This window comes from Salmo salar, chromosome 10 (assembly GCF_965601325.2).
Source record: "Salmo salar chromosome 10, fSalSal1, whole genome shotgun sequence".
In the NCBI taxonomy this organism is placed as follows: domain Eukaryota; kingdom Metazoa; phylum Chordata; class Actinopteri; order Salmoniformes; family Salmonidae; genus Salmo; species Salmo salar.
The window spans coordinates 96,488,749-96,513,380 of NC_138300.1; the positions used below are offsets into that span (position 1 = coordinate 96,488,749).

The 24,632-nt window shown below is 43.4% G+C and overlaps 1 protein-coding gene across 4 annotated transcripts; it reads right to left on the bottom strand.

Moving 5' to 3' along the window:
* Positions 1 to 930: 930 nt before the first annotated feature.
* On the bottom strand, positions 931 to 24,618 carry ppp6r2b (protein phosphatase 6, regulatory subunit 2b). Of its 4 annotated transcripts, none has more exons than XM_082957260.1 (25): positions 24,173 to 24,618; positions 23,552 to 23,720; positions 23,141 to 23,279; positions 22,944 to 23,042; positions 22,667 to 22,853; positions 19,118 to 19,255; positions 18,980 to 19,045; positions 18,790 to 18,902; positions 18,599 to 18,712; positions 18,344 to 18,464; positions 16,162 to 16,353; positions 15,742 to 16,083; positions 15,583 to 15,647; positions 13,656 to 13,771; positions 13,482 to 13,567; positions 11,024 to 11,101; positions 10,825 to 10,922; positions 10,685 to 10,739; positions 10,417 to 10,541; positions 9,896 to 10,059; positions 9,328 to 9,691; positions 9,148 to 9,233; positions 8,328 to 8,553; positions 4,155 to 4,265; positions 931 to 4,080 (listed from the first exon to the last, which is right to left on the bottom strand). In XM_082957260.1, exons 3-25 carry the CDS (start codon positions 23,266 to 23,268, stop codon positions 4,050 to 4,052), a joined length of 3,105 nt encoding a protein of 1,034 aa, XP_082813386.1. In that variant the 5' UTR covers positions 23,269 to 23,279; positions 23,552 to 23,720; positions 24,173 to 24,618; the 3' UTR covers positions 931 to 4,049. The 4 variants fall into 4 exon arrangements, with proteins under 4 accessions (XP_082813386.1, XP_082813385.1, XP_082813387.1 ...); XM_082957259.1 differs by having other exon boundaries at positions 23,141 to 23,276; positions 24,040 to 24,618; XM_082957261.1 differs by having other exon boundaries at positions 931 to 1,380; positions 24,040 to 24,618.
* Between the last annotated feature and the right edge of the window lie 14 nt (positions 24,619 to 24,632).

The following is a 24,632-nucleotide window of genomic DNA, read 5'->3' on the forward strand; positions in this document are numbered from 1 at the left end:
CTTCTTATTTTTGTTTAATTTTTTGGTTATTTTAAATAAAATGTTTTTGGCCCATTTATTTTTTCTCTCATATTTTTTTGTATTTTGGTAAGCTTTTTTGTTGATAAAGGTTTTATAGTGAATGGTTGATGTTAATGGACGGTGTAAAAAAAAAAAGATGAAACAAAAATACATTGTAGAAACTAGATATTGGCTGTTTTTAGCCTTCGGCCTTTCCATAACCACATTAACAAATATACAATATTCTGCTCATATGAACAAATCTATATAGTTCTGGACTACAAGATTCCTTCATATGGGCAAAATATATGTACAATATTTGTAGCCATACATAATTTAATGAAAAGCAGTAAACATACACATTTAATAACAGACTCAAACACAATCCTGCAATAGTCTACAGCTGGCTTCACAGCTAACCGGTGAAACTCGACTTAATGTAGCCTACGCATTGTGGCGGTGCTTCGCGACAGAGCAGAGCAGCACTGAGTGTGCAAGAGTAAGAAAGACAGAATGTCTGTGTTTTAGACTGTGTGTGAGATAGTATGTTTGGCCTCAAACTCATCAGGAATCTGATTTGAGAGCAGCAGTGTCTGTACTGTGTGTCTCATATCACAGAGACTGAGGGAGGGAGATCTATCAGAAAGAATGCAGGTGTTTCTTGTCTGCGAGTAGCTGTGTGTGGAAGTCGAGGGGTTATTGACTCATTCTAACCTAAATAACCGTGTGTATAATGTTTTTGTGTTTTGGACAGCAAATGGAACCCAACCACACTACTCACCTGAACTAAAGATAAACATACTGTATTTGTGCTGGCTGCTGCTGTGTGTGTGTGTGTGTGTGTGTGTGTGTGTGTGTGTGTGTGTGTGTGTGCACACGCCACACTCAAATAATTTCAGCACATTAAGCAATCACATTCAGAAAGCAGTATTGATGATTGACATATTTATTAGTTTGATATCTTAACGTACAGACTAGGGTTTGACAACAGTAACATACCTATTACTTATACAGAAATGAACCACCAGCAGCCACGCCCTTTACAAAAGGCTTCTGACCTCAGAGCGCACACACACACACACACACACACACACACGTATGGGTCAGATGTGGTGTTGGGGTGAAGGTATGATGTAACCCTGTACACACAACTAGTTCGCTTTTTCAAACCCTGACTCAGGGTGGATCCCTCTCCCAGTCCCAAAACTAGCCCATTTCATTTGTCTCTACCCTCCACACCTTCCCTATATACTTCTCCTGAACCTCAGCCTTTACCACTTACACAACCCCTTTTAATCCCCTGGACACTTCTGAGGAAGAAGACTATCTCTTATAGGATTGAGACCCAGCCCACTCTGGAAGACACTTTGGCATCACGATCTGTGGATAAAAGCCCATCATATAACAGTTATTTAAAAATGTTAATATTTGTAACGGATTCCTTTAAGTCAAACATCTCAGCTGTGAGGAAAAACCTTGGTGGTTGTGACACCATCACAAAATGCTTTAAAAACATAAAACCACATAACATTAAGGACATGCTCTGAGAGAAAGGAGGGAGAGAGAGAGAGCTCTTTTGATACTGATGGGATGATAGAACATGATTGTAGCATAGATGCAGTAAAGAGAGCAATTGAACTTGACCAAAATAATGGAATAATGCCATGGAAATGCGTCGGGGAAAGATCACGAGTCTCTAAAAGTAGAATGCTTGTATGGATGTCAACCGCAACACATGTTCATATCATCGTTACCAATCAACTGCATTACAGTTAAAAACAAATTTGACTACCTGATTTCTGTATGCTAGCTCTGCTAACCAGCTTATATATGAATGGGAGTTAGTATTTAGCAATCCCAGACACCATCGGCATTCCATGCAGCGAAATAACTCAAAATTGGACTTAAGCACCAACATTGTGGGCCTGTTACAATAATCATGATATTTGTAATTGACGAATATCTACTTCGTTAGATCAAATTTGTTGAATGTGCGCCAATCTGGTCAATGGAACATATGCATTCCATTAAATCCTTCACCAAAGCTATGTAAAAATGTATGTATGTGGACATTTCCAATATATCAAACATGCGACCCCCCCCCCCCCACCCAGGTGAAAGCATGTAGCAGGGTTACAGGGTCTGATGCTGGGGTAAAAACCAAAACACAGACATCATTATTGCCTCATTTCAACACACACACACACACACAGAGCAAACCGCTTTCCGATACATCTGAATTGATACCAAAAATAGATAAGTGTTTATTTATATACTGTTTACATAATACGTTTACATTATACCACAACCTAATACAGGTTCAAATGTCACAATATTACATTTACACAGCTCTGTGGAAGGGTGTGACTGTGTGTGTGCTCAGGTAGTGGTGTATGTCTGACACTTTGTGTGTGTGTGTGTGCGCGCACGCTCAGGTAGTGGTGTGTGTGTGCTCAGGTAGTGGTGCGAGATATATATATATATATATATATATATATATATATAGTCTCTTCTGTGTATGTGTACTGAGTATGTGTGTGTACTCATGCTGTGTGTGTTTGTGTGACGTCACACAGGTGTGCTTTCATCACATCCACAGGACTGCTCTTTAAACCTGAGAATATATCCCAAATCTTCCACACGCACCCACACGCAAGCGAAGAGACAGCGCAGACACAATCATTATTTTCTATAATAAAATGATTGAGTCAAATAAATTAAACTAGGAATACATTTTTAGAACACATTTTGGCTTTTAGAATCTTAGTCAGTACTGACTACCCATTCGCCTCCTCCCCAGGCCTCAAACTTTGCTCTGGGCTGAGGATGACTACAGCGGGAGTAGAGTCTCTCTACTCAACAAAGAGCTTAAGTTAAGTGCAAAAAAAACCAAAACACCCAGCTGGAGAGATAAGAACAAACAAGACTACATAAAGCTGGATCATGTGCGTGTGCTAGAGCTGCACGATAGCCCACAAAAATTAATAGCCATTTTTTTTAACCAAATATTGCGATTTGACTCGTGATGAAGATCAAAACACTTGGGTGAACTGTTGGAATCATAGAAACACAATGACGTACAGTACCAGTAAAAAGTTTGGATACACCTACTCATTCAAGGGTTCTTTATTTTCACTATTTTCTACATTGTAGAATAACAGTGAAGACGTCAAAACTATGAAGTAACACAAATGGAATCGTGAAGTAGCCAAAGAAGAGTTAAATCAAAATATATTTTAGATTCTTCAAAGTAGCCACCCTTTGTCTTAATGACAGTGTTACACACTCTTGGCATTCTCTCAACCAGCTTCATGGAGGTAGTCACCTGGAATACTTTTCCAACAATCTTGAAGGAGTACCCACATATGCGAAGCACCTGTTGGAGCTTTCCAGTGTAGAAAAATAGTAAAAATAAAAACCCCTTGAATGAGTAGGTATGTCAAAATGTTTGACTGGGTACTGTATATTAGGAAGCAACGTGGAAAGAAGCATCGTTCTTGTTTATAACAATCTGTTGACTGCATTTGACAGAGGAGGAGGAACTGCGCTGCTTGATTGACGGGGGTAGTGTCTTGGTGTGAGTGGGAATATGCCGCAAGAGGGATGACAGAGTAAACTATAAAAACTTTCCTTATGCGGTGTTTTAAAAATATTGCTTGCCATTTTGGATGTTGAGACAAGGACATTGCACATGTCAATATTGCGATGTCGATGTGAATTTGATTAATTGTGCAGCACTAACGTGCACACACATCCCAGTGTGGTGATAGGTGTGTAGGAGAGACTTCAGCAGAAGGACAAACATCACATTCATCTGTTTATTGGTTGTTGGTGTTTAGGAGCTGTGGTCTGGATTCTGAAATGGCTTTTCTCTTCTGCTTTTTGTCCCACTCATCCACCATAGTTGTCCTTGACATGGACCAATGACAGGGCAGCACTGCTCACAAATACAGGATGTTGCATGGCATAGAGTGTTGTTGGGAAGTGGAGTGTGGTTGTGTTAGCTAGGGAATGGAGTGTATGTGTGTGAGTGTCGTGGTAGCGCAGTACTAGGCCGGTCCGTTTGCTGAGGGTGTCTCTCTGTGGGGAGAGTGGAGGGGGTGGTGTCAGTGAAGAAGCAGGTACACAACACAGACAGACAGAAACACACTTACTTTGTGACGGTGGCAGGCCGATCTGTGAGAGGAGCAGCTGTGGCATTAAGCGGGTCTTCTCCACCCATCACCCTCTTTTTCTCCTTTTCCTTCTCTTTCATGTCAACCTCACTGTAAAATGTAAAAAGGCACAACTAAGAACATCTGGGTTGTGTCTCAAATAGCAGCCTATTTCTTGTACAGGGCACTGTTATTAGACAGAGCCCTATGTGGCAGGCCTATGTGGTTCTGGCCAAAAGTAGTGCACTATATAGGACTTTCTAGCCTTTTCAGATTTGCCCCTTGTAGACCTAGAGTAGAGGCATAGTGATAGGGTCAGAGAGGAATGGAGGGATGTCCAGCCAAAGGTCACACACATACAGTTAGTTATCATGCAGCTGCACACAAAGTTCAATGCCTTATTAACAGAATTAACCTGTGGCCAACACATACCATTGGTTTTTGGTCTACAAAGTGTTGTACACTCTAACACTCCCAATGCAACAAACTCCACAGGCAACACTCAGTGGTTGGAGACCTCATACACTACATAAGGAGGACAGGGGAGGAAATGGGGGAGTGGAGGAAAGTGGAGTGGAATTGGGGGATTGGATGAGAGAGAGGAGAGGAAATTAGAGAGGAAGAGAAGGAAAGGAGGTGGGAGGAATGAGTATTGGGACGGTGGGAAGGAGAGAAGGTAAGATGAGATGAGTGGTGTGGACAGTAAGGCAGGGAGGGGAACATACTCAGACCAGGCACCAGAACGAATTAGTTGGGAGGGGCCGTTGATTTCCATAGGAGGGCATGTTTTTTCACGGGACCTCCCATCTGTGCACGTGCTTCTGCGTTCACCATTTTTTGAATGGATGTAATAGTAAAGACCATAGGCAGCTGGTGAGTTTCAAGTCTGGGGAAGCTTACAATTTGTCCTACCAATCTGTGAACCAGTTATGATTATTTTTACATGCGCATTTTTCATGGAACAGTTTAATTTAAAAAATGTTTGTTTCTCAAAATCATTGTCACGTGGTTAATCATAAAAGTAAAGTTATAAAAATCAAAAAATGTAAATTACACTATTGGGAGAGCACAAGCCTCTGCCATATTGACACACTGATCCACTTGCGGCTAAAGAAATGAGAGCATAACTCAGATGCAGCAGTAGGCCTATAACTTCCATCGTCAATTAAGTCAAATACATAGGCCGACAAATAAAAACAGCAGAAAATGGTTCTTTCAAATCACATTCATCTGTTTGTTCTGCCTCCCTTTCTGTCTTGAACTATTGCTAGTGAAGTGCAACATTCTAGGAACCGAAAGGTTGCTGGTTCAAATCCCCGAGCTGACTAGGTGAAACATCTGCCAATGTGCTCTTGAGCAAGGCACTTATCCCTAACCGCAGAGTTGTGTGAGCTTGGGACAGTCAGCTGTTTATGACATTTCCACTGGGATCATCAGATTGTGATATTTAGCTCTTTCACGCGGCTTAGTGGTAAGCGAGGCCAGGAGTGTTGGAAAGATATTTCAAATACTGAGGAACTATCATTCGCAATGGATGTTAAAAAAACAGACTTTGTTGACTTGTGAGGTGAAAAAAAAAAGAAAAGAAGTGGTGCACATGGTGAGTTAAGATATCAGAAATAAGACACTGCCAAATGAGCACTTTCCTACATTCAGTGCATTTGGAAAGTATTCAGACCCCTTGACTTAACACATTTTGTTTACGTTACAGCCTTATTCTAAATTGGATTCAATTATTTTTTCACCCCATCAACCTACACACAACCCATAAATGACAAAGCGAAAACAGGTTATTCAAAATCTTTGCAAATTTCGTAAAAAAACAATAACAGAAATATCTTACTTACTTAAGTATTCAGACCCTTTGCAATGAGATTAAATTGAGCTCAGGTGCATCATGTTTCCATTGATCATCCTTGAGATGTGGTAAATTCAATTGATTGGGCATGATTTGGAAAGGCACACTCCTGTCTATATACAGTACAAGTCAAGTTTGGATACACCTACTCATTCAAGGGTTTTTCTTTAATTGTACTATTTCATACATTGAAATACAAGCCACCCTTTGCCTTGACAGCTTTGCACACTCTTGGCATTCTCTCAACCTGCTTCACCTAGAATGCTTTTCCAACAGTCTTGAAGGAGTTCCCACATGTGCTGAGCACCTGTTGGCTGGTTTTCCTTCACTCTATAGTCCAACTCATCCCAATTGGGTTGAGGTTGTGTAATTGTGGAGGCCAAGTCATCGGATGCAGCACTCCATCACTCTCCTTCTTGGTCAAATAGCCCATACACAGCCTGGAGGTGTGTTGGGTCATTGTCCTGTTGAAAAACAAATGATAGTCCCACTACACGCAAACCAGATGGGATGGCGTATTGCTGCAGAATGCTGTTGTAGCCATGCTTAAGTGTGCCTTGAATTCTAAATAAATCACTGACAGTGTCACCAGCAAAGCACCCCCACACCATCTCATCCGTGCTTCACGGTGGGAACCACACATGCAGAGATAATCCGTACACCTACTCTGCGTCTCACAAAGACATGGAAGTTGGAACCAAAAATCTCAAATTTGGACTCATCAGACCAAAGGACAGATTTCCACAAATCTAATGTCCATTGCTTGTGTTTGTTTGCCCAAGCAAGTCTCTTCTTATTGGTGTCCGTTAGTAGTGGTTTCTTTGCAACTATTCAACCATGAAGGCCTGATTCATGCAGTCTCCTCCGAACAGTTGATGTTGAGATGTCTGTTACCTGAACATTTATTTGGGCTGCAATTTCTGAGGCTGGTATCCTCTGCAGCAGAGGTAACTCTGGGTCTTCCTTTCCTGTGGCAGTCCTCATGAGAGCCAGTTTCATCATAGCGCTTGGTTTTTGTGACTTTACTTGAAGAAACTTAAAAATAATAATGGACTGTCATTTCTCTTTGCTTATTTGAGCTGTTCTTGCCATAATATAGACTGGGTCTTTTACCAAATAGGGCTACCTTCTGTATATACGAACCCTGCCTTGTTACAACACAAGTGATTGTCTCAAATGCATTGAGGAAAGAAATTCCACAATTGAACTTTTAACCGGTTGAGCTAACATGCGCTAACGTGATTAGCATGACAATTGTAAGTAACAGCAAACTTTCCAGGACAGACATGTCTTATATGGGTAGAACGCTTAAATTCTTGTTAATCTAACTGCACTGTCCAATTTACAGTCGCTATTACAGTGAAAAAAATACCATGCCATTGTTTGAGGAGAGTGCACAACAACAAATTATCACGCCAACTGGTTTGATACATTCACCTCTGAAGGTAAATAATGTACTTAGTAATCTTGCTCTGATTTTTCATCCGGAGGGTCCCAGAGATAAAAGCTAGCATAGTTTTGTTTGCTAAAATCTATTTTTATATTAAAATGTAGTAACTGGGTTCTACAGTTTGAACCCCTGCTGTCTCTGGCTCCACATCCACCCGGCCATCTAGATGAGTGAAAGTCAGTGTATGAGCTAATGATCCATCATGTAGGACATTACTGGGAGTGTGTACACTTAAATGTTGTATTACCTTATCATTTTTGTATATTCTCTATAGTTATGTACTTGAAAATGTATCAATTGACCAATTCAGCACATTTGGGCAAACTTGATACTAAATATTGTCCAGTATTGCAATGCGTCACTGGATCAACCTGAAACTTTACACACATAACAGCCCACTTGGAGTTTGCTAAAAGGCACCTAAAGGACTCGGACTATGAAAAACAAGAATCTTTGGTCTGAACTCGTCGGCCTGAATGCCAAGTGTCATGTCTGGAGGAAACCTGCCACCATCCCTACAGTGAAGCATGGTGATGGCTGCCTCCAACCTGACAGAGTTTGAGAGGATCTGCAGAGAAGGGAGAAACTCCCCAAATACAGGTGTGCCAAGTTTGTAGCGTCATACCCAAGAAGACAAAGCTGTAATTGCTGCCAAAAGGTGATTCAACACAGTACTGAGTAAAAGGTCTGAATAGTTATGCAATTGTGATCAGTTAAAAACAATATCTATTTGCAAAAATGTCTAAAACCTTTTTTTGCTTTGTCATTATGGTGTATTGTGTGTAGATTAATGAGGGACTGTCACGTAACAAAATGTGGGAAAAAGTGAAGGGGTCTGAATTATTTCCAAATGCACTGTATATACCTGGTGAAGCCAGCTCTCTCGTTCTTGACATTCATGTTAAGTCTGATGGTCTCCAGTCCGGCGGTTGTGACGAAGGTCTCTGTAGTGACCATTTCCTTGGATACTATCTCCATAGTAACAGATTCAGTCTTTTCCTCCTCTTCCTCGCTGTCTGAGCCTCCTGATGAAGAGGTGTCTGATGCTACCAGCGGAGCCTTCCTTGCCACACACACACTCCACACACATGCTGCAGAGAAAACACACACGGTTATACACACATGCTCTGCAAAGTGAACACACTTTGCATTAGGAACACCTGCTCTTTCCATGACAGACTGACCAGCTATGATCACTCATTGATGTCACTTGTTTAATCCACTTCAAAATCAGTGTAAATGAAGGGGAGGAGACAGGTTAAAGAAGGATTTTTACATCTTGAGACAACAGACATGGATTGTGTATGTGTGCCATTCAGAGTGTGAATGGGCAAGACAAAAGATTGAACTGGGTATGTTAGTAGGTGCCAGGCACACCGGTTTGAGTGTGTTAAGAACTACAACACTGCTGGGTTTTTCAACAATTCCTGTGTGTATCAAGAATGATCTACCACCCAAAGGACATCCAGCAAACTTGACAACTATGGGAAGCATTGGAGTCAACATGGGCCAGCATCCCTGTGGAATGCTTTCGACACCTTGTAGAGTCCATGCCCCGACGAATTGAGGCGGTTCTGAGGACAAAGGGGGGTGCAACTCAATATTAGGAAGGTGTTCCTAATGTTTTGTACACTCAGTGTACACAAACACAACTCACAATGCAGGGAGAGCACACACAGACTTACGGTTCATTCCCTGGCTGGGTTTAGTTTTGTCTGACCCACAGATCTCCGAGTCCACTGGGGAAGTGCACCTCAAACCTGTCTCTGAACTGAACACACACAAACACACGTGTCAGAATATAATCCTATACATGAGCAGCAGAAGGTTAAAAAAAAAATGGGCTGAAACGTGGCTGCACTCACCAGCAAAACGGCTGAAAGTCAGTGAACTTGGCCCAGCCCTTCTCAGCCTCTGTAGTTACAGGCTGTGGGGCGGGGCTTCCCCATGCGTCCACGCCCACTCCAGGCTTGGGGGCGGGGCTACCCCATGGGTCCACGCCCACTCCAGGCTTGGGGGCGGGGCTACCCCATGGGTCCACGCCCACTCCAGGCTTGGGGGCGGGGCTACCCCATGGGTCCACGCCCACTCCAGGCTTGGGGGCGGGGCTACCCCATGGGTCCACGCCCACTCCAGGCTTGGGGGCGGGGCTACCCCATGGGTCCACACCCACTCCAGATGAGGGGGAGTTAAAGTTCACCTCCCCGAAACTAGCCGCCCAGCCAGGGCCTGAGAGAAACGACAACTCAGAGTAAGCGCCAGACACTCAAACAAAACAGGCAGAAACTTATACTACCACAGCAACACACAACCAAAGAAAACTAGAACCACACACAATCACAAAAACACCCCACAAACAAAAACACTCCGCAGCAAACCCATGAAATACCACCACCCACCCAAGCAGACTCGGGGTCAAATAGTTATCCTTACTCTGTGCAGTCTCCGTCTGGCTGATGTTCTTGCTGTGTTCAGTCTGACCTGTGACCTCATGAGGCACATCCCCCTCCTTTGTGTCAGAACCTGTTGACTTATCAGGAGTATCGCTCATCCCATCACTCTGAGCCGATCCAACAGACGTCTGTGGCCCCCCAAACCTGAGAAACCAAGAGAGAGCATTACTTGTGTGTCTGTATGTAGATCTGCTGTCTAAAATTGATCACTCTGTTTTCACAAAGAATTTTCCTGAGCAGCAGGAAATGCAAATTCTAGTGTATTCAAGGCTTAAAAAGGCTTCTAAAGTTTGTAACTTTAAAATGTCAGATTTGATTTTCCCTAACAATTTTTTTTATTAACCCACACAAACATTTCCATGAACTATAATCCACATTTCCTGTTGAAGGATTATTTTCCTGCTGTGAGAAGCAGGCTCAAATTAAGATGGCATATATGTAGGCCTGTGTGTGTGTGCATAGTCCTGGAGTGTTGTATTGTTAATCTGAGTTTGTGTGTACCTGGTCCTAGACTTGGTGTGCGTAGTATAGTTGATCTCTCTCTCCTCCCAGATGTCTTCTTCCTCACTGTCATCAAACAACTGGATCTTCTCTTTAGTGCAGGCCTCAAATGCTGCAGTCTTAGCCTGTGAGTGTACGCAAACACAACAATGTATGCGTATAGATTCCCTGCATGACTGTACGCCAAGACCATTTTAGGTAACGACAGACAGTAAATTTCAAAAATGGAAGCGCATATGAGGTAGAGGCTATTGACTCAGTCACTCACAGTGTCCTCTGTGTCCACGTTGAAGTTGATCTCTTTGATCCGGTCAAAGGTGGCGCTGCAGCACAGAACAAACACACTCAGTCACAATCAAGTCAGAACCACTTAGGGAACTTACTTAATGTCGCGTTTGTGCGTCTTACCTGATGTTGTCGCCGTTTTCTGAGAACTCGTCGTCATTGAAGCCAAACTGATCCACAAAGTTAGCAGTCATCTGCTGGATCTGGTAGTCTGAGAATGTCTGTAAGATATCAGCCATATAAAACAGAACTAGATCATGGTAGCTACCAGGACAGAGTAGGAGCAGTAGATGACTATCTCTAAATTCGTGTGTGTGTGTACCTGTTGCAGTGACAGCTCTTTGGGGAAGGGACTCTGTCGGTCATCGTCTTCACTGGAGGAGCGCAGGTTGTGAGACACCTGGAACACACAAAAGCCAGGGGTTTTACATATGTATACTGAACAAAAAATAAACGTAAAGTGTTGGTCCCATGATTCATGAGCTGAAATAAAAGATCCCAGAATTGTATTTTATTTCTTATTTCTCAAATTGAATGTTCATTTCTCTACCATAAGCCGCTTCCAAAGTCATTTTAGACAATCTGGTGAACCGGCCTCACAACCGCAGACCACGTGTAACCACGCCAGCCCAGGACCTCCACATCTGGCTTCTTCACCAGCTGGATCGTCTCAGACCAGCCACCCGGACAGCTGATGAAACTGAGGAGTATTTCTGTATGTAATAAAGCCGTTTTGTGGGGAAAACTCATTCGGATTGGTTGGGCCTAGCTCCCTAGTGGGTGGGTCTATGCCCTCCCAGGCCCACCAATGGCTGCGCTCCTGCCCAGTCATGTGAAATCCATCGATTAGGACCAAATGTATTTATTTAAATTGACTGATTTCCTTATATGAACTGAAAACTGTTAGAAAAGTCTTCGAAATTGTTGCATTTATATTTGTGGTATGCAGAGTTCCCCCTATATTCATTTAGCTGCTAAACTGTTGCAAAATAAAATATTTTATATAAAACGGAAAGTATTCCGACCCCTTGACTTTTTCCAAATATTGTTACGTTACAGCCTTATTCTAAAATGAATTAAATGTTTCAAAAAAAAAATATCTCAATCTACACACAATACCCCATAATGACAAAGCGAAAACAGGTTAAATGTTTTTGTAAATTTATAAAAATACCTTATTTACATAAGTATTCAGACCCTTTGCTATGAGACTGGAAATTGAGCTCAGGTGCATCCTGTTTCCATTGATCATCCTTAAGATGTTTCTACAACTTTGAGTCCACCTCTGGTAAATTCAATTGATTGGACACGATTTGGAAAAGCACACACCTGTCTATATAATAAGGTCCCACAGTTGATAGTGCACGTTGGAGCAAAAACCAAACCATGACTTCGACGGAATTGACAGTAGAGCTCCGAGAGAGGATTGTGTCGAGGCACAGATCTGGGGAACAGTACCAAAACATTTCGGCAGCATTGAAGGCCCCCAAGAAGACAGTGGCCTGGAACCACCAAGACTCTTCCTAGAGCTGGACACCCAGCCAAACTGAGCAATCAGGGGAGGAAGGCCTTGGTCAGAGAGGTGAACAAGAACCAGATGGTCACTGACAGAGCTCCAGAGTTCCTCTGTGGAGATGGTTGTCCTTCTGGAAGGTTCTACCATCTCTGCAGCACTCCACCACTCAGGCCTTTATGGTAGAGTGGCCAGACGGAAGCCACTCCTCAGTAACTGGCACCGCCGCCCACTTGGAGTTTGCCAAAAGGCACCTAAAGGACTCTCAGACCATGAGAAACAAGGTTCTTTGGCCTGAATGCCAAACATCACATCTGGAGGAAACTTGGCACCATCCCTACGATGAAGCATGGTGGTGGCAGCATCATGCTCGGGGGATGTTTTTCAGCGGCAGAGACTGGGGAAACTAGTCAGGATCGAGGGAAAGATGAATGGAGCAAAGTACAGGGAACCTTGATGAAAACATGCTTCAGAACGCTCAGGACCTCAGACTGGGTTCACCTTCCAACAGGACAATGACACTATGCACACAGCCAAGACAACACAGGAGTGGCTTCGGGACAAGTCTCTGAATGTCCTTGAGTGGCCCAGCCAGAGCCCGGACTTGAACCCGATCAAGAGCCCTGAAAATAACTGTGCAGCGACACTCCCCATCCAACCTGACAGAGCTTGACAGGATCTGCAAAGGGATAAACTCCCCAAATACAGGTGTGCCAAGCTTCTACCCAAGAAGACGCAAGGCTATAATCACTGCCAAAGGTGCTTCAACAAAGTACTGAGTAAAGGGTCTGAATACTAATGTAAATGTCATATTTCAGTATATAAAAAAAAAAAAAGTTTGCTTTGTCATTATGGGGTATTGTGCGTCGATTGATGATAAACTATTTAATACATTTTAGAATAAGGCTGTATCATAACAAAATGTGGAAAAAGTCAAGGGGTCTGAATACTTTCCGAATGCACTGTATGCACGTACAATGCAGTCGGCAAGTACTCAGACCCCTTGACTTTCTCCACATTTTGTTACGCTACAGCCTTATACTAAAATGGATTAAGTTTGTTGTTGTCCTTCAATCTACACACAAATATATATATATATACACATCTGCCGAGACGTGCTTTTAAATGGATAGACGTTGGCTTATTGACAAAGTCCCCCGCTTGTAGCAATCTACACCCCCCCCCCACCTACCTACCCTTGCCACCACTCCTGAAAAAAATGCTAGGGGAAATACTGGTGTACATTTGTGTGAGCAGGTATGTGTACCAGGTCTACAGTGTTCTTCCTGTTGGTCTCTGTCAGGGCCTGGTCTACAAAGCTCTCCCAGCGCCCCCTGCAATCCTTAGGCAGCTCTGCAACACAGACAGTAGAGAACTTCACACATACACTCTACAATAAGCTTGCTATGTCCGTAGGCCTAAGTAACACACACAGCCCTACCTGTAATAAGGTTGCTGATCTGGGTGCGGACTGGTCCTTTCTCCATGTTACAGACTACAGTATTGGCGATTCTTGTCAGGTGACCCATGTAGCCTCTCCTCATACCCCCCTCTGCCCTGAGAACACACACATTCATGAGAAAATGTAACATGGACAATTACATTTATAAACGTTAACAACCTACACTCGTGACACACTATTACACACCAATCACTTATGACAAAACAGGAGCAAAAACAGCTGAACTGTTGAACTTTAACAGTTTGAGGGCTCTATTAACAAATCTAACGCAGTGGTAAATCTAAGCGCTGGCAGAGCTTAATAGGTTCAGGGTGTGTCAGAAATATTTTTTTCACAGAGGGAATTATGAGCGCAATAGCTGGCGGTGGCATGAAATGGCTGGGTTTTGATGAATAAACACGTTGTCGGTGTGATGAGGGCTTGGCCACTCACTGGCCAATCAACATGTTCCATGGCTTAATACTGAATGCGTTTTGTTTCATCAACACCAATTCGTCTGGGGGCACAGAATATTCTCATCCTGGTCCATTGTGGATTGATACTAGTTTATTAAATAGCATAGGCTACAGTAACAAATAGCAACAGTAAAAAAAATGGTTTTATTATTATAATTTTTTTTTAATCCAGTGTTTGCTCAATAGCCTGTTTGGAGTGTTGGTGGTCAACATTGCAATTCTCTTCAACGAGCCTAACCAAGCCTACATGTCTTTACGTATTGCACTTCTCCTAAAATAAAATAAAATAAAATACTAGACTCATAAATTGTATGTGTGAGGCACGTTCTCAATATAACCTACGCCTACCGTTGATATTGCATTATAGGACAGAATAATTTAATTAAGTCTAGAGTGCGTCTTTGGTAACCAGATGAGGCACTCTTTGGAGATGGATACTCGAACAAGCAAAATTAACTCTGACGAATAGACCATTTAAACACCTTTAATGGAAGGCTACTTTGCAAGGCCAGGATAAAAAAACAACGCATTGCTGTTGAACCAGCCTTAGTAGCCTCGGGTAAGGGCATCCTATGGAGGGCTTGATATCAAACAAAACAAGCAATCTGTTTATTAAAACACCAACAATATTTCTAAATCGGACAGGGTCAGAAGCATTATATCATAAAATCGCTTCTTTCGTTCCATGGCACCATGTACACACGTAGGCCTAAATGGCTTTACTCATAACATTCGCATGACTATACAAAATACAATTGTATCGTTGCTTATGTGCGAGGCAGATTCTCAAACAAATCTGCCGTTGATATGGCATTATAGGAGGACTGAATAGTTTGGAGGAGCATGTCTTTGGGAATCGGGTGAAGGGCGCTCTTTGAAAATGGAGATGGATAGCATGAGGGCAAAAACCTAAAATATTTCAAAGCACTCTCAGTAGACCATTTAGAAGCCTTCATTCATAGGCTACTTGGCTAATGGCCAGGATAAAAAGATGCACCTATGCGATGCTGCTAAATCAACTTTGATTAAGGGGAGGGTAGGTTATGCTTGGTCTTTAAATAAAATCGTTTTTTTTATGTTTGTAAATATGAGATTCACCGGCACATCCCTCTTCCATGGGCACTGTGCATTATGGCTGGTAAGGCTGCACTTCCACTCTCAAAGTCCATGTCATTATTAACTGCATTACCCTTAAGACATGCTTTTTGTGGGTCTTAAAACATCCCATTAACGCTGCATGAAGTATTCACTTTTGCGCTTGTTTTTAATGACACACATCAAATATTGCCACCCCTCCTCGCGCTAATGTTAGACAGGTAAATTGCCGAACCTGGCGTTAGGGCTGGAAAATGCCACTGCACCAGTATTTACATTACAAAATTGCAAACTAATGTGCGTTTGACACTTGCGCCTCCTTAGGGCTCTATTTTCTCCGGCACTGAGTGTCTTACTGAGTCTTATCATTCTCCTCCCAGGCCTCCAATATCCTCTGAACCAGACGACAGTCCTGAAACAACTACAGATGGAGAGAAAGAAAGAAAGAGTGAGGGAGAGGGAGACCTTGAGAGAGAATATGTTACAGAGAAACACAGGCAGGCAGAGACACGTACATGGGTCACCAGTGGGTTATGTGTGGAGATGTCAGGAGGAACAGAGGGCAGTGGTGGTTTGGGGCCAGGCAAGGCCTGCTTTTCCTGGGGCTCCTGCTGAAGCCTGGGCTTTTCCTGGGTCAGGAGGCTGCCCTGAGGATTCTCCTCCTGGGGAAACATGGATTTTTCCTGGGCCACAAAGCTGGCCTGGGGAATGTCCTCCAGGGGAACCAAGGGCCTTTCCTGGATAACCAGGCCAACCTGGGGCCTCTCCTCCTGAGCAGAGTGGCTGAGGATGGCTGCCACACACAGTTCCACTTGGAAGTGCAGGAAGTTGTTCCAGGTGTACTTAAAGAACAGGTCCTGCAACACACAACACAAACAGGTTAACAGATAAAATATGTATACAAACCAGGACATGGTGTGTGTGAGTGTACTCACCAGTAGGAGGTTTATGGTCTGGAGTCTGCAGAGCTCCAGTGTGACGGTGTTGTTATAAATCGTGTCGTCAAAACAGGTGTAATAACTCGTGTTAGTGGTCTGTAGTAGGGAGGCCATTAGTCTGGCCACATGGAGACGACAGTTACCCAGTGGCACCTCCAACACACCTAGACTGGTCAGCATGGGGGTCCGCTAGAAACACACGCACATAGACACAGGTGTAATTTAGTTTTATGATGTGCTGAATAGCTGACATTACAGCTCCAAGAATGTATAACAGATAACACCGCAAGACTGGAAGGGTGACATAGTCAGAGAATACGGGATGTGTGTATGTTGAAGGTGTGCATGTGTCTGTAGGCTTGCGCGGTATACTGAGGTACTTGGAAATAGCCACAGGATGGTTTTTCAATACCGTCAACAACATTACAACTATTTATTTGAAGTTTTTCCCAATACATTTTTATATTTGTATATACTTAAGTAAATACCTGCAGTCAACTTGTGCAATATGTTAAGAGATAAAGCAGATCGCGTTCTTCATTTCACCGGTCATATTACATTAGGAAGCTTACCTTAGTTCCACAGAACAGTTGAGCCATGTGTTTGTTTGTAAATAGCACAACGGGAGAAAGCGGGAGCAGGTTGAGTCCAGCTGTGTATTGACAGGGGTCGCGTTTTATATTGAAAGTTGTGTTTTTTTGCTTCACTAGAGTGATCAGGGACGTGCAACTAAAGTTATCCATCACAGAAAATACATCAGTGCAACACATTTGGCAGAAAATAGCTTAATTTTCATCAGATGACAACAGAAGTGCTACTCTATTTGGCCGGCAGCCACATAAGTAAATGAGCTTACAATGAAAAAGCATGGTATTTTTTTGCAAAAATAATGCATGGCCGCCATATTTCTAAAGTGTATTTATAGAAAGAATGTAGCCAGCTACATTTCCTAATGTTTTGTTTTAAGTTAATCTAGCATTTTACCTGAGAAAATTAATCTGGCTACACAGAGAAAAGTACCGGTAAAAGTAGCTACACATCAGTCAGAGTGCTGTCTGGTCATAGAATGCCGGTTCGTTTGCGAATTCTCATCCAAGTGGAGAAGTGCAACTGAAGCACAAAATGGGTCTGATCCCGAGCAGAAATTACAATAAGAAGCATTTTAGATCTGCGTCGACAAAACGCAGCAAGATATTTCTGCATTGCATCTTTTTTCCTGCATGAAAAACACACTATTTTACACTGCTGCTACTGTTTATCATCTATGCATTGTCACTTTAACTATACACCTACATATTACCTCAATTAGCCCAACTAACCAGTGCCCCCGCACATTGACTTTGTACCGGTACAAAAATTCGCTACTGTTATTTTCACTGTCTATTTCCTTTTTTTTCTCCACTGATCTATTGTTTACCCAATACCTATTTTTTACTTAAAAATTGCACTGTTGGTTAGGGCTTGTAAGTAAGCATTTCACTGTAATACCTGTTGTATTCAGCACACATGACAAATAAACTGATTTGATAGCAACCCCTAAGTTTAACTTGCTAGTTTTGTGAGTAAGTGGCTGAATTAATAAGGTATTGGGGCATCATATCGTGTTAGCTTTCTGCCGTGTTTGAGAAGTCAAAGCCCTTTGGATGGGTTATCTTAATTTCCTTGCATTTTCTTCTCTCCATTCTAGGCCTGTCTGCTCCCCCCCTCTTCACCGGGCAGAGCAGGCAGGCCCAGTTGCCCTAGCGACTCCAGATACCACACAAACACAGCTTGTTCACATGCTGAATCCAGAGCCAGTACTGTCCTTCCTTCAGACAAGCATGCATCAAAACTTTGTTCCTTTGCACAATGTCTCCTGTTCACATTTGCTTTGTAATGTCCAAACTCACCAAAAAGGACATTCGGTAGCTCCTACACACACATCTATAACTTTATGAGCTGGATTGTCGGTCTTTGCAATTTGCTTATTTTCATTTGCGCTCACTCACTATTACTTGTGCTAATTTTGTTAGCATTCTGGTAATAAACACCCGATGGGCTTTTAAATTTTTTTTGGTGCCCCCTTGTGCACTAATACCGTAAATCCCAGGATGAGAAAAGGACGGTATGACAATATGAAAATCTGGATACCACCCAACCCTGTGTGTGTGTGTGTGTGTGTGCACTCGTGCGAGTTTACCCTGGGAGGATCCAGCAGTAGTTGGTGGTAGTGTTTGAGGTGGGGTTGGACAGCCTGCAGGATGCTGCTGACGACACACCTTTCATATCCCAGAACACACACATCCAGCACACCCTCCACTCTGGAACACACACACACACCAAAGACACAGTTAGGATGTGAAAATCTGTGAGTCAAAGAGAGGCTAGCCCGTGACCAAATTCCTACACATCCTATTCGGTAGGCTTTATAGGAATGTGAGAATGGAACACCCACCCCGGCCTCCTGATCTCCAGTAGGGTGAGAAGGACTTGAGTTCCGTAGACGATGCAGCTCTCTGTGCTCTCGCCCACAAACATGTTGTCCAGCAGCTGACTTACACACTCCTGCCTGCAGGAACACACAGGACATTACAGGTAGGTAGGTGAGAGGGTGAGAGGGTGTGAGAGAGAGAGAGAGAGACTTACGACTCCAGCACGGCGAGCAGAGGGTCGGCCTCAGAATTCTCTTGGAGCTGATTGGCCTGGTCTCTGCTCAGACGGATGATGTCACACACAGTCTGGGACGCATTCGACTGTCTCTGAAACACATTCGGCTACATTACTCCTCTGACAGCACTCTAGTCATCGGTAGATTGTGTGTGTGTGTGTCTCATACCTCCTTGTCTTTCCCTGGGTGAATGAGTTCTATGAGCCTCTGGGCCAGCCGCTCTTCATTCAACCACTGCAGAGGGAACACAAACATACATTACATATTTTACGTCACGCTGAGGGTGTGTGTGTGTGTGTGACATACGTTGAGTGTGTCTTGTCGGAGAGGAGCAGGATCTACACAGCTGATGAGGCGTAGCAGGAGGTCCATCATGGCTGATGTGTTGATGTGTTTAAGAACCAGACCCAGGAAACCCTCCTTTCCCCGCAGGAAGGAGATCACCTACAGAGACCACAACACAACCACCTGTCAACCAGATCAACTGAAAACCTATATTCAACCATATAGATTATTATAACCAATTTTATTAATCTACACTAGAGAGAAGAAATCTCCTTGCTCTGCAGAAAACTGAACACAACAACCCGATTATAACCATTAAAGGGATTCTTCGGGGTTTAGGCAATTAAGCCTTTGTCATGACGTTGCCCTCTTTGGGTACAGCGAGCACAGTTGACCCCCCTCCCTCTGCACCAGGCCTTTTCTATGCACCATCCCCCGACCTCTATACTTCTGACACCAGGCTCTGTAAGAGCGGTCGTAAATTCCTATGAGGAGATTCTCTCCTCATGGCCACAGTATAGAGACAGAGTGAGTTTCATAGAGAGAACAAAGGAGTTCTTCCACCTCACAGAACTGGAGAACCGAACGACATTTATGTTCTGGAGAAGGTATAAAAGATTGGTGAAGAATCCAGCTACGAACGGTCCGTTTGGTAAAATTTTGTGAAACTCATGAGACAATACGGCCACATTACATTACATTACATTTAAGTCATTTAGCAGACGCTCTTATCCAGAGCGACTTACAAAATGGTGCATTCACCTTATGATATCCAGTGGAACAACCACTTTACAATAGTGCATCTAAATATTTTAAGGGGGGGGGGGGGGGGGGGGGGGGGTTAGAAGGATTACTTTATCCTATCCTCGGTATTCCTTAAAGAGGTGGGGTTTCAGGTGTCTCCGGAAGGTGGTGATTGACTCCGCTGTCCTGGCGTCGTGAGGGAGCTTGTTCCACCATTGGGGTGCCAGAGCAGCGAACAGTTTTGACTGGGCTGAGCGGGAACTGTGCTTCCTCAGAGGTAGGGGGGCCAGCAGGCCAGTGGTGGATGAACGCAGTGCCCTTGTTTGGGTGTAGGGCCTGATCAGAGCCTGAAGGTATGGAGGTGCCGTTCCCTTCACAGCTCCGTAGGCAATCACCATGGTCTTGTAGCGGATGCGAGCTTCAACTGGAAGCCAGTGGAGAGAGCGGAGGAGCGGGGTGACGTGAGAGAACTTGGGAAGGTTGAACACCAGACGGGCTGCGGCGTTCTGGATGAGTTGTAGGGGTTTAATGGCACAGGCAGGGAGCCCAGCCAACAGCGAGTTGCAGTAATCCAGACGGGAGATGACAAGTGCCTGGATTAGGACCTGCGCCGCTTCCTGTGTGAGGCAGGGTCGTACTCTGCGAATGTTGTAGAGCATGAACCTACAGGATCGGGTCACCGCCTTGATGTTAGTGGAGAACGACAGGGTGTTGTCCAGGATCACGCCAAGGTTCTTAGCACTCTGGGAGGAGGACACAAGGGAGTTGTCAACCGTGATGGCGAGATCATGGAACGGGCAGTCCTTCCCCGGGAGGAAATTATTATTATTACTATTAATAATACTATTAATAACTATTAATTAATATAACTATTATTAATTATTAACATTACCATAATCATGTTTATAGAAGAGTCTCAGGTATGAGACTAACATCTAAATGGTTGTATAAAATGAATGAATAAGGATGGAACTGTTTGTGAAATTGTGTAATGTGATTTTGGACTGTTTAATGAAGGAAACTCCAATTCCCTTTGGAGTCTAACTAAATCAGAGGACCACCCATGAGCACAGTTATGGTCTGGCGTCATGGGACAGGCCCTTTTCTGCTCTTCCGAATAAAACCCCCACCTAGGTTTTATATCACCAGACCGAGCTTACCTCAATTACGAGATGGCTAAAGGTTGGAGACCGAGCTTACCTCAATTACGAGATGGCTAAAGGTTGGAGACCAGCTTACCTCGATAACGAGAGGGCCAAGGTTTGACCATGCATTCCTCTTGCTGAACTTTTAACCATACCACGTGGTTAAACTCTTAGACTATCGATACCGACAGAATAAGAACAGGTCTTTGATATTAATTACTAGTCTGCAGCTAGGAATTCGGTATCATTGAACGAAGACCGACAACCGCCGACACTGCTATTCTATAACGACATGAATGAATGTCACTCTGAACTACCCATTCTAACCACGACAGAGAGAGGGCGGACAGACTCTCCAACAGAAACATACTTTTCAACAGAGATCCCGACGACACACTGAGCGTAAATATATTGATTGCAATTATTCCCGAATGAGTGAGCGTTCATGCGCAAAGGATTAGAATTTAATTTGTTATAATTATCAACTCTGTCGGGCCTTCTTAGCTGACCCCCACTCCCCTTTTGTCTAACAAGCCGCCATGCCAGTTTAGCCCACTAGGGGACATTCCCCCTATGATTTCCTTGTAACCATATCTACTGTTTGTTATGCATTTCTGTGAATTACTTAGTTAGTAAATAAATGATTTTAAAGACAATTGATGTATGGATGACTCATAGTGAAGACTGGGTTCGTGCAGGTAACCAACAATTTACGACGTTTGGAATGAGACTGACGTGAGGTAAAGAATACGTCATTGATCAGAAGACTAATTGATCAGATATTTAAATATCTGAAAGTTATATTAGTAAAATTATAACTTTGTAATCTGAATATTTTCCTCGGTGCCCCGATTTCCTGGTTAATTACAGTTACACGATTAATCAGTTTAATCGCGTAATAATAATTACAGAGTTATTTGATAAATGAGTCTTCAGTTTTAATGACGCCAAAGACACGACACCTTTTTCCCTACTTGCCGAGAGTCAGACGAACTCATGGACACCATTTTTATGTCTCTGCATGCAGTTTGAATGAAGTTGAATGTAGTATATTGTTAGCGTAGCGCAATTGCTGGTAGTCTCCAGGAACTACTAGCAAGCTCCTCTCAAAAGCAGGGTAATAGACCTAACTACTCCAAAGCGGAGTGGTTGGTCATTTAGTCTTACAAAGCTATACAAGTCAATATTTTATAAATGTGTTAATTTGACTGATTATCATAAGAAACAAGATTCTATCCTCTTCCTCATTCTGCTCCGTTGTCACAGAGATCGCAATGCTGTATCTGTCCCATTATTGCATCTGTGAGCGCATGGGTAGTGCCACAGACAGATATAACATTGCAATCTCTATGTGACACATTTCTTATGATTATCACAATAATTTACACATTTATAAAATATTGATTACCATGTATAGCTTTGTAAGAATATAAATGACCAACCACCCAGCTTTGAAGTAGTTCGGTCCATTTCCCTGCTTTTGAGAGGAGCTGGCTAGTAGTTTGTGGAGACTTCCAACAAATGCACTAAGCTAACGATATATTACCTTCAAACTGCGCACACAGACATAAACATGGTATCCATGAGTTTGTCTGACTCTGGGTAAGTAGGAAATAAGGCTTAATTGCCTAAACCCAGAAGTATCCCTTTAACTGTGTGTGAGATGTGTTTGTTACTGTACCTGTTCAGTCTTGCGTGTGATGAGGTTTCCAATGGTCTTGCTGAAGAAGGATGCGAGGAGGGGGTTGAGGGGAGGGGGCTGCTCCAGGAAGGAGTACAGGATGTCCAGAAGGGGCTTCTCTCCCCCCAGCTTATCATTTATCACCCCTACATCACTTGTCAGCAGCTCACATGCTATGTTAGGGTGCCTGGAACACACACACACACACACACACACACACGCTCAGTGAAGCATCCCAGTGACTGACTGGACGTATGGCGTGTGTGTATGGACTCACTTGAAGCGTTTGGTCTCTTCCAGACCAGCAGGGGGCTCTGTGGTGATGAGGTGCAGCAGCTCTTGCATGCAGGTGTCCTGGGACAGGAAGACCAGCAGCCTGGGGCCCAGAGAGGAGCCAACAGACACTTGTTAGCATTGGAAATGCTAAAGCTAACGCTAATAAAAAGTGTGCAGGGGCTAATGCTAAAGACTAACCTGCGGTTCTGGGCCTTGCACTCCTGCAGTACGTCCTCCTCCTCCATGAGCTCAGTGAGCGTGACATCGTCCTTCTCAAGCAGGGCCTCCAGCTGGGACGACGTGTGCAGGTCAAACTTCCAGAACATGGCTGCTGCTGCTGGGAGGAGAGACACAGTGAATAGAAAGACACCAACTTCTCTGTGTATCATAGGTTTTGCAACTTTCATTTTTCTGTTTGGTCTTGTGTATTATGAGCTTTCCTATGGTCTTGCTAAAGAGGGATGCAAGGAGGGGGTATGATTGGGGGGTGACAGCCAGACACACCCTCAGTTTACAGGGGAAGCACTTTAAACCTGAAGTGAACAGATAGTCTAGATTGTACCTTTAAGTGAGCATATTGTGTCATGTGTGAGTGTGTTTTCTTCTTACCTTAGTAAAACGTGTGTCCTATGTCAAACCTCTTCAGTCATTTATCTCAAATATGCAGGTAGGAATGGTCATGAATCTGTATGGATGATTACACACACCCTCTCAAGACACACATTCCCTCCCTCCCTCTCTCTCTCTCACACACACACTCCAGCACTACCTCTGAAACCTGAAAGTGATAAGAGAGAGATAACAGTAATTAGTGTGTTCCAGCACACACAGCTGACTCTCCTTATCTTTAGGATGCAGTGCTGCGTAGCAAGGTGGCTAGCTATCCATGACTGTCAAATGTCTGAGCATATATTAGCTAGCTAGTAGGATCAGGATGTTGTTGCTTGCTTACGCGCTGCTAATTAACGTTAGACTGAGTATATAGGCAGGCTGATTATTGCAATCTTGCCATGTCACAGCTACGACTATCTGAGAACTATCATCTCCACGATATCGTGGGGTTGAGAATTCTCAGCTAAGCTACGACAAGTACCTACCTTGACTTTAGCTTCAGTGCGTCAGTGTTGTTAACCTGCTAGCTGAGCATTTTGTTTATGTTCCAAACCAGTCAACTGGTGATGCACGTCCAGGTTATTTAACCAAATATGTCCTATGTCCTTGTCAACTCACCAGAAGCTGCCTGACCCTTCCAACTGTGTATAGGACAATCAGAGGTTCAGTAAATTAGTTGTCGCTTTTATCCTGAAGATTGGAGCAAGACAGAAAAGGATGCTCACATATTTTAAATCAAAATGGCGGACACTATTGCGGGAACGAGCAATCAAATCTACGCCGAACATGTGTGTGTGTTTATCGTTGTGCCAAAGAGACTGCGCTTCTTGAATATTCTTGTCCCCCAAAAATGTGTAGCACCATTAAAACATAGCCCAGACTGCGTGCCCCTAGTAGAAATAACAGGAGATTATTAAAATGCTAACGAGGTGGCCCAGTCAGAAGGGTACTTCCAACATTAACTAGCCGGCGTTATTCAAAACTGCAACTAGCATAGAGATAGGTTTATACAAATAAATATGAATATTTGTAGCTTCATGCCTCCATAATCTCTGCTGCTCTCTGTAGCCTATCAGCT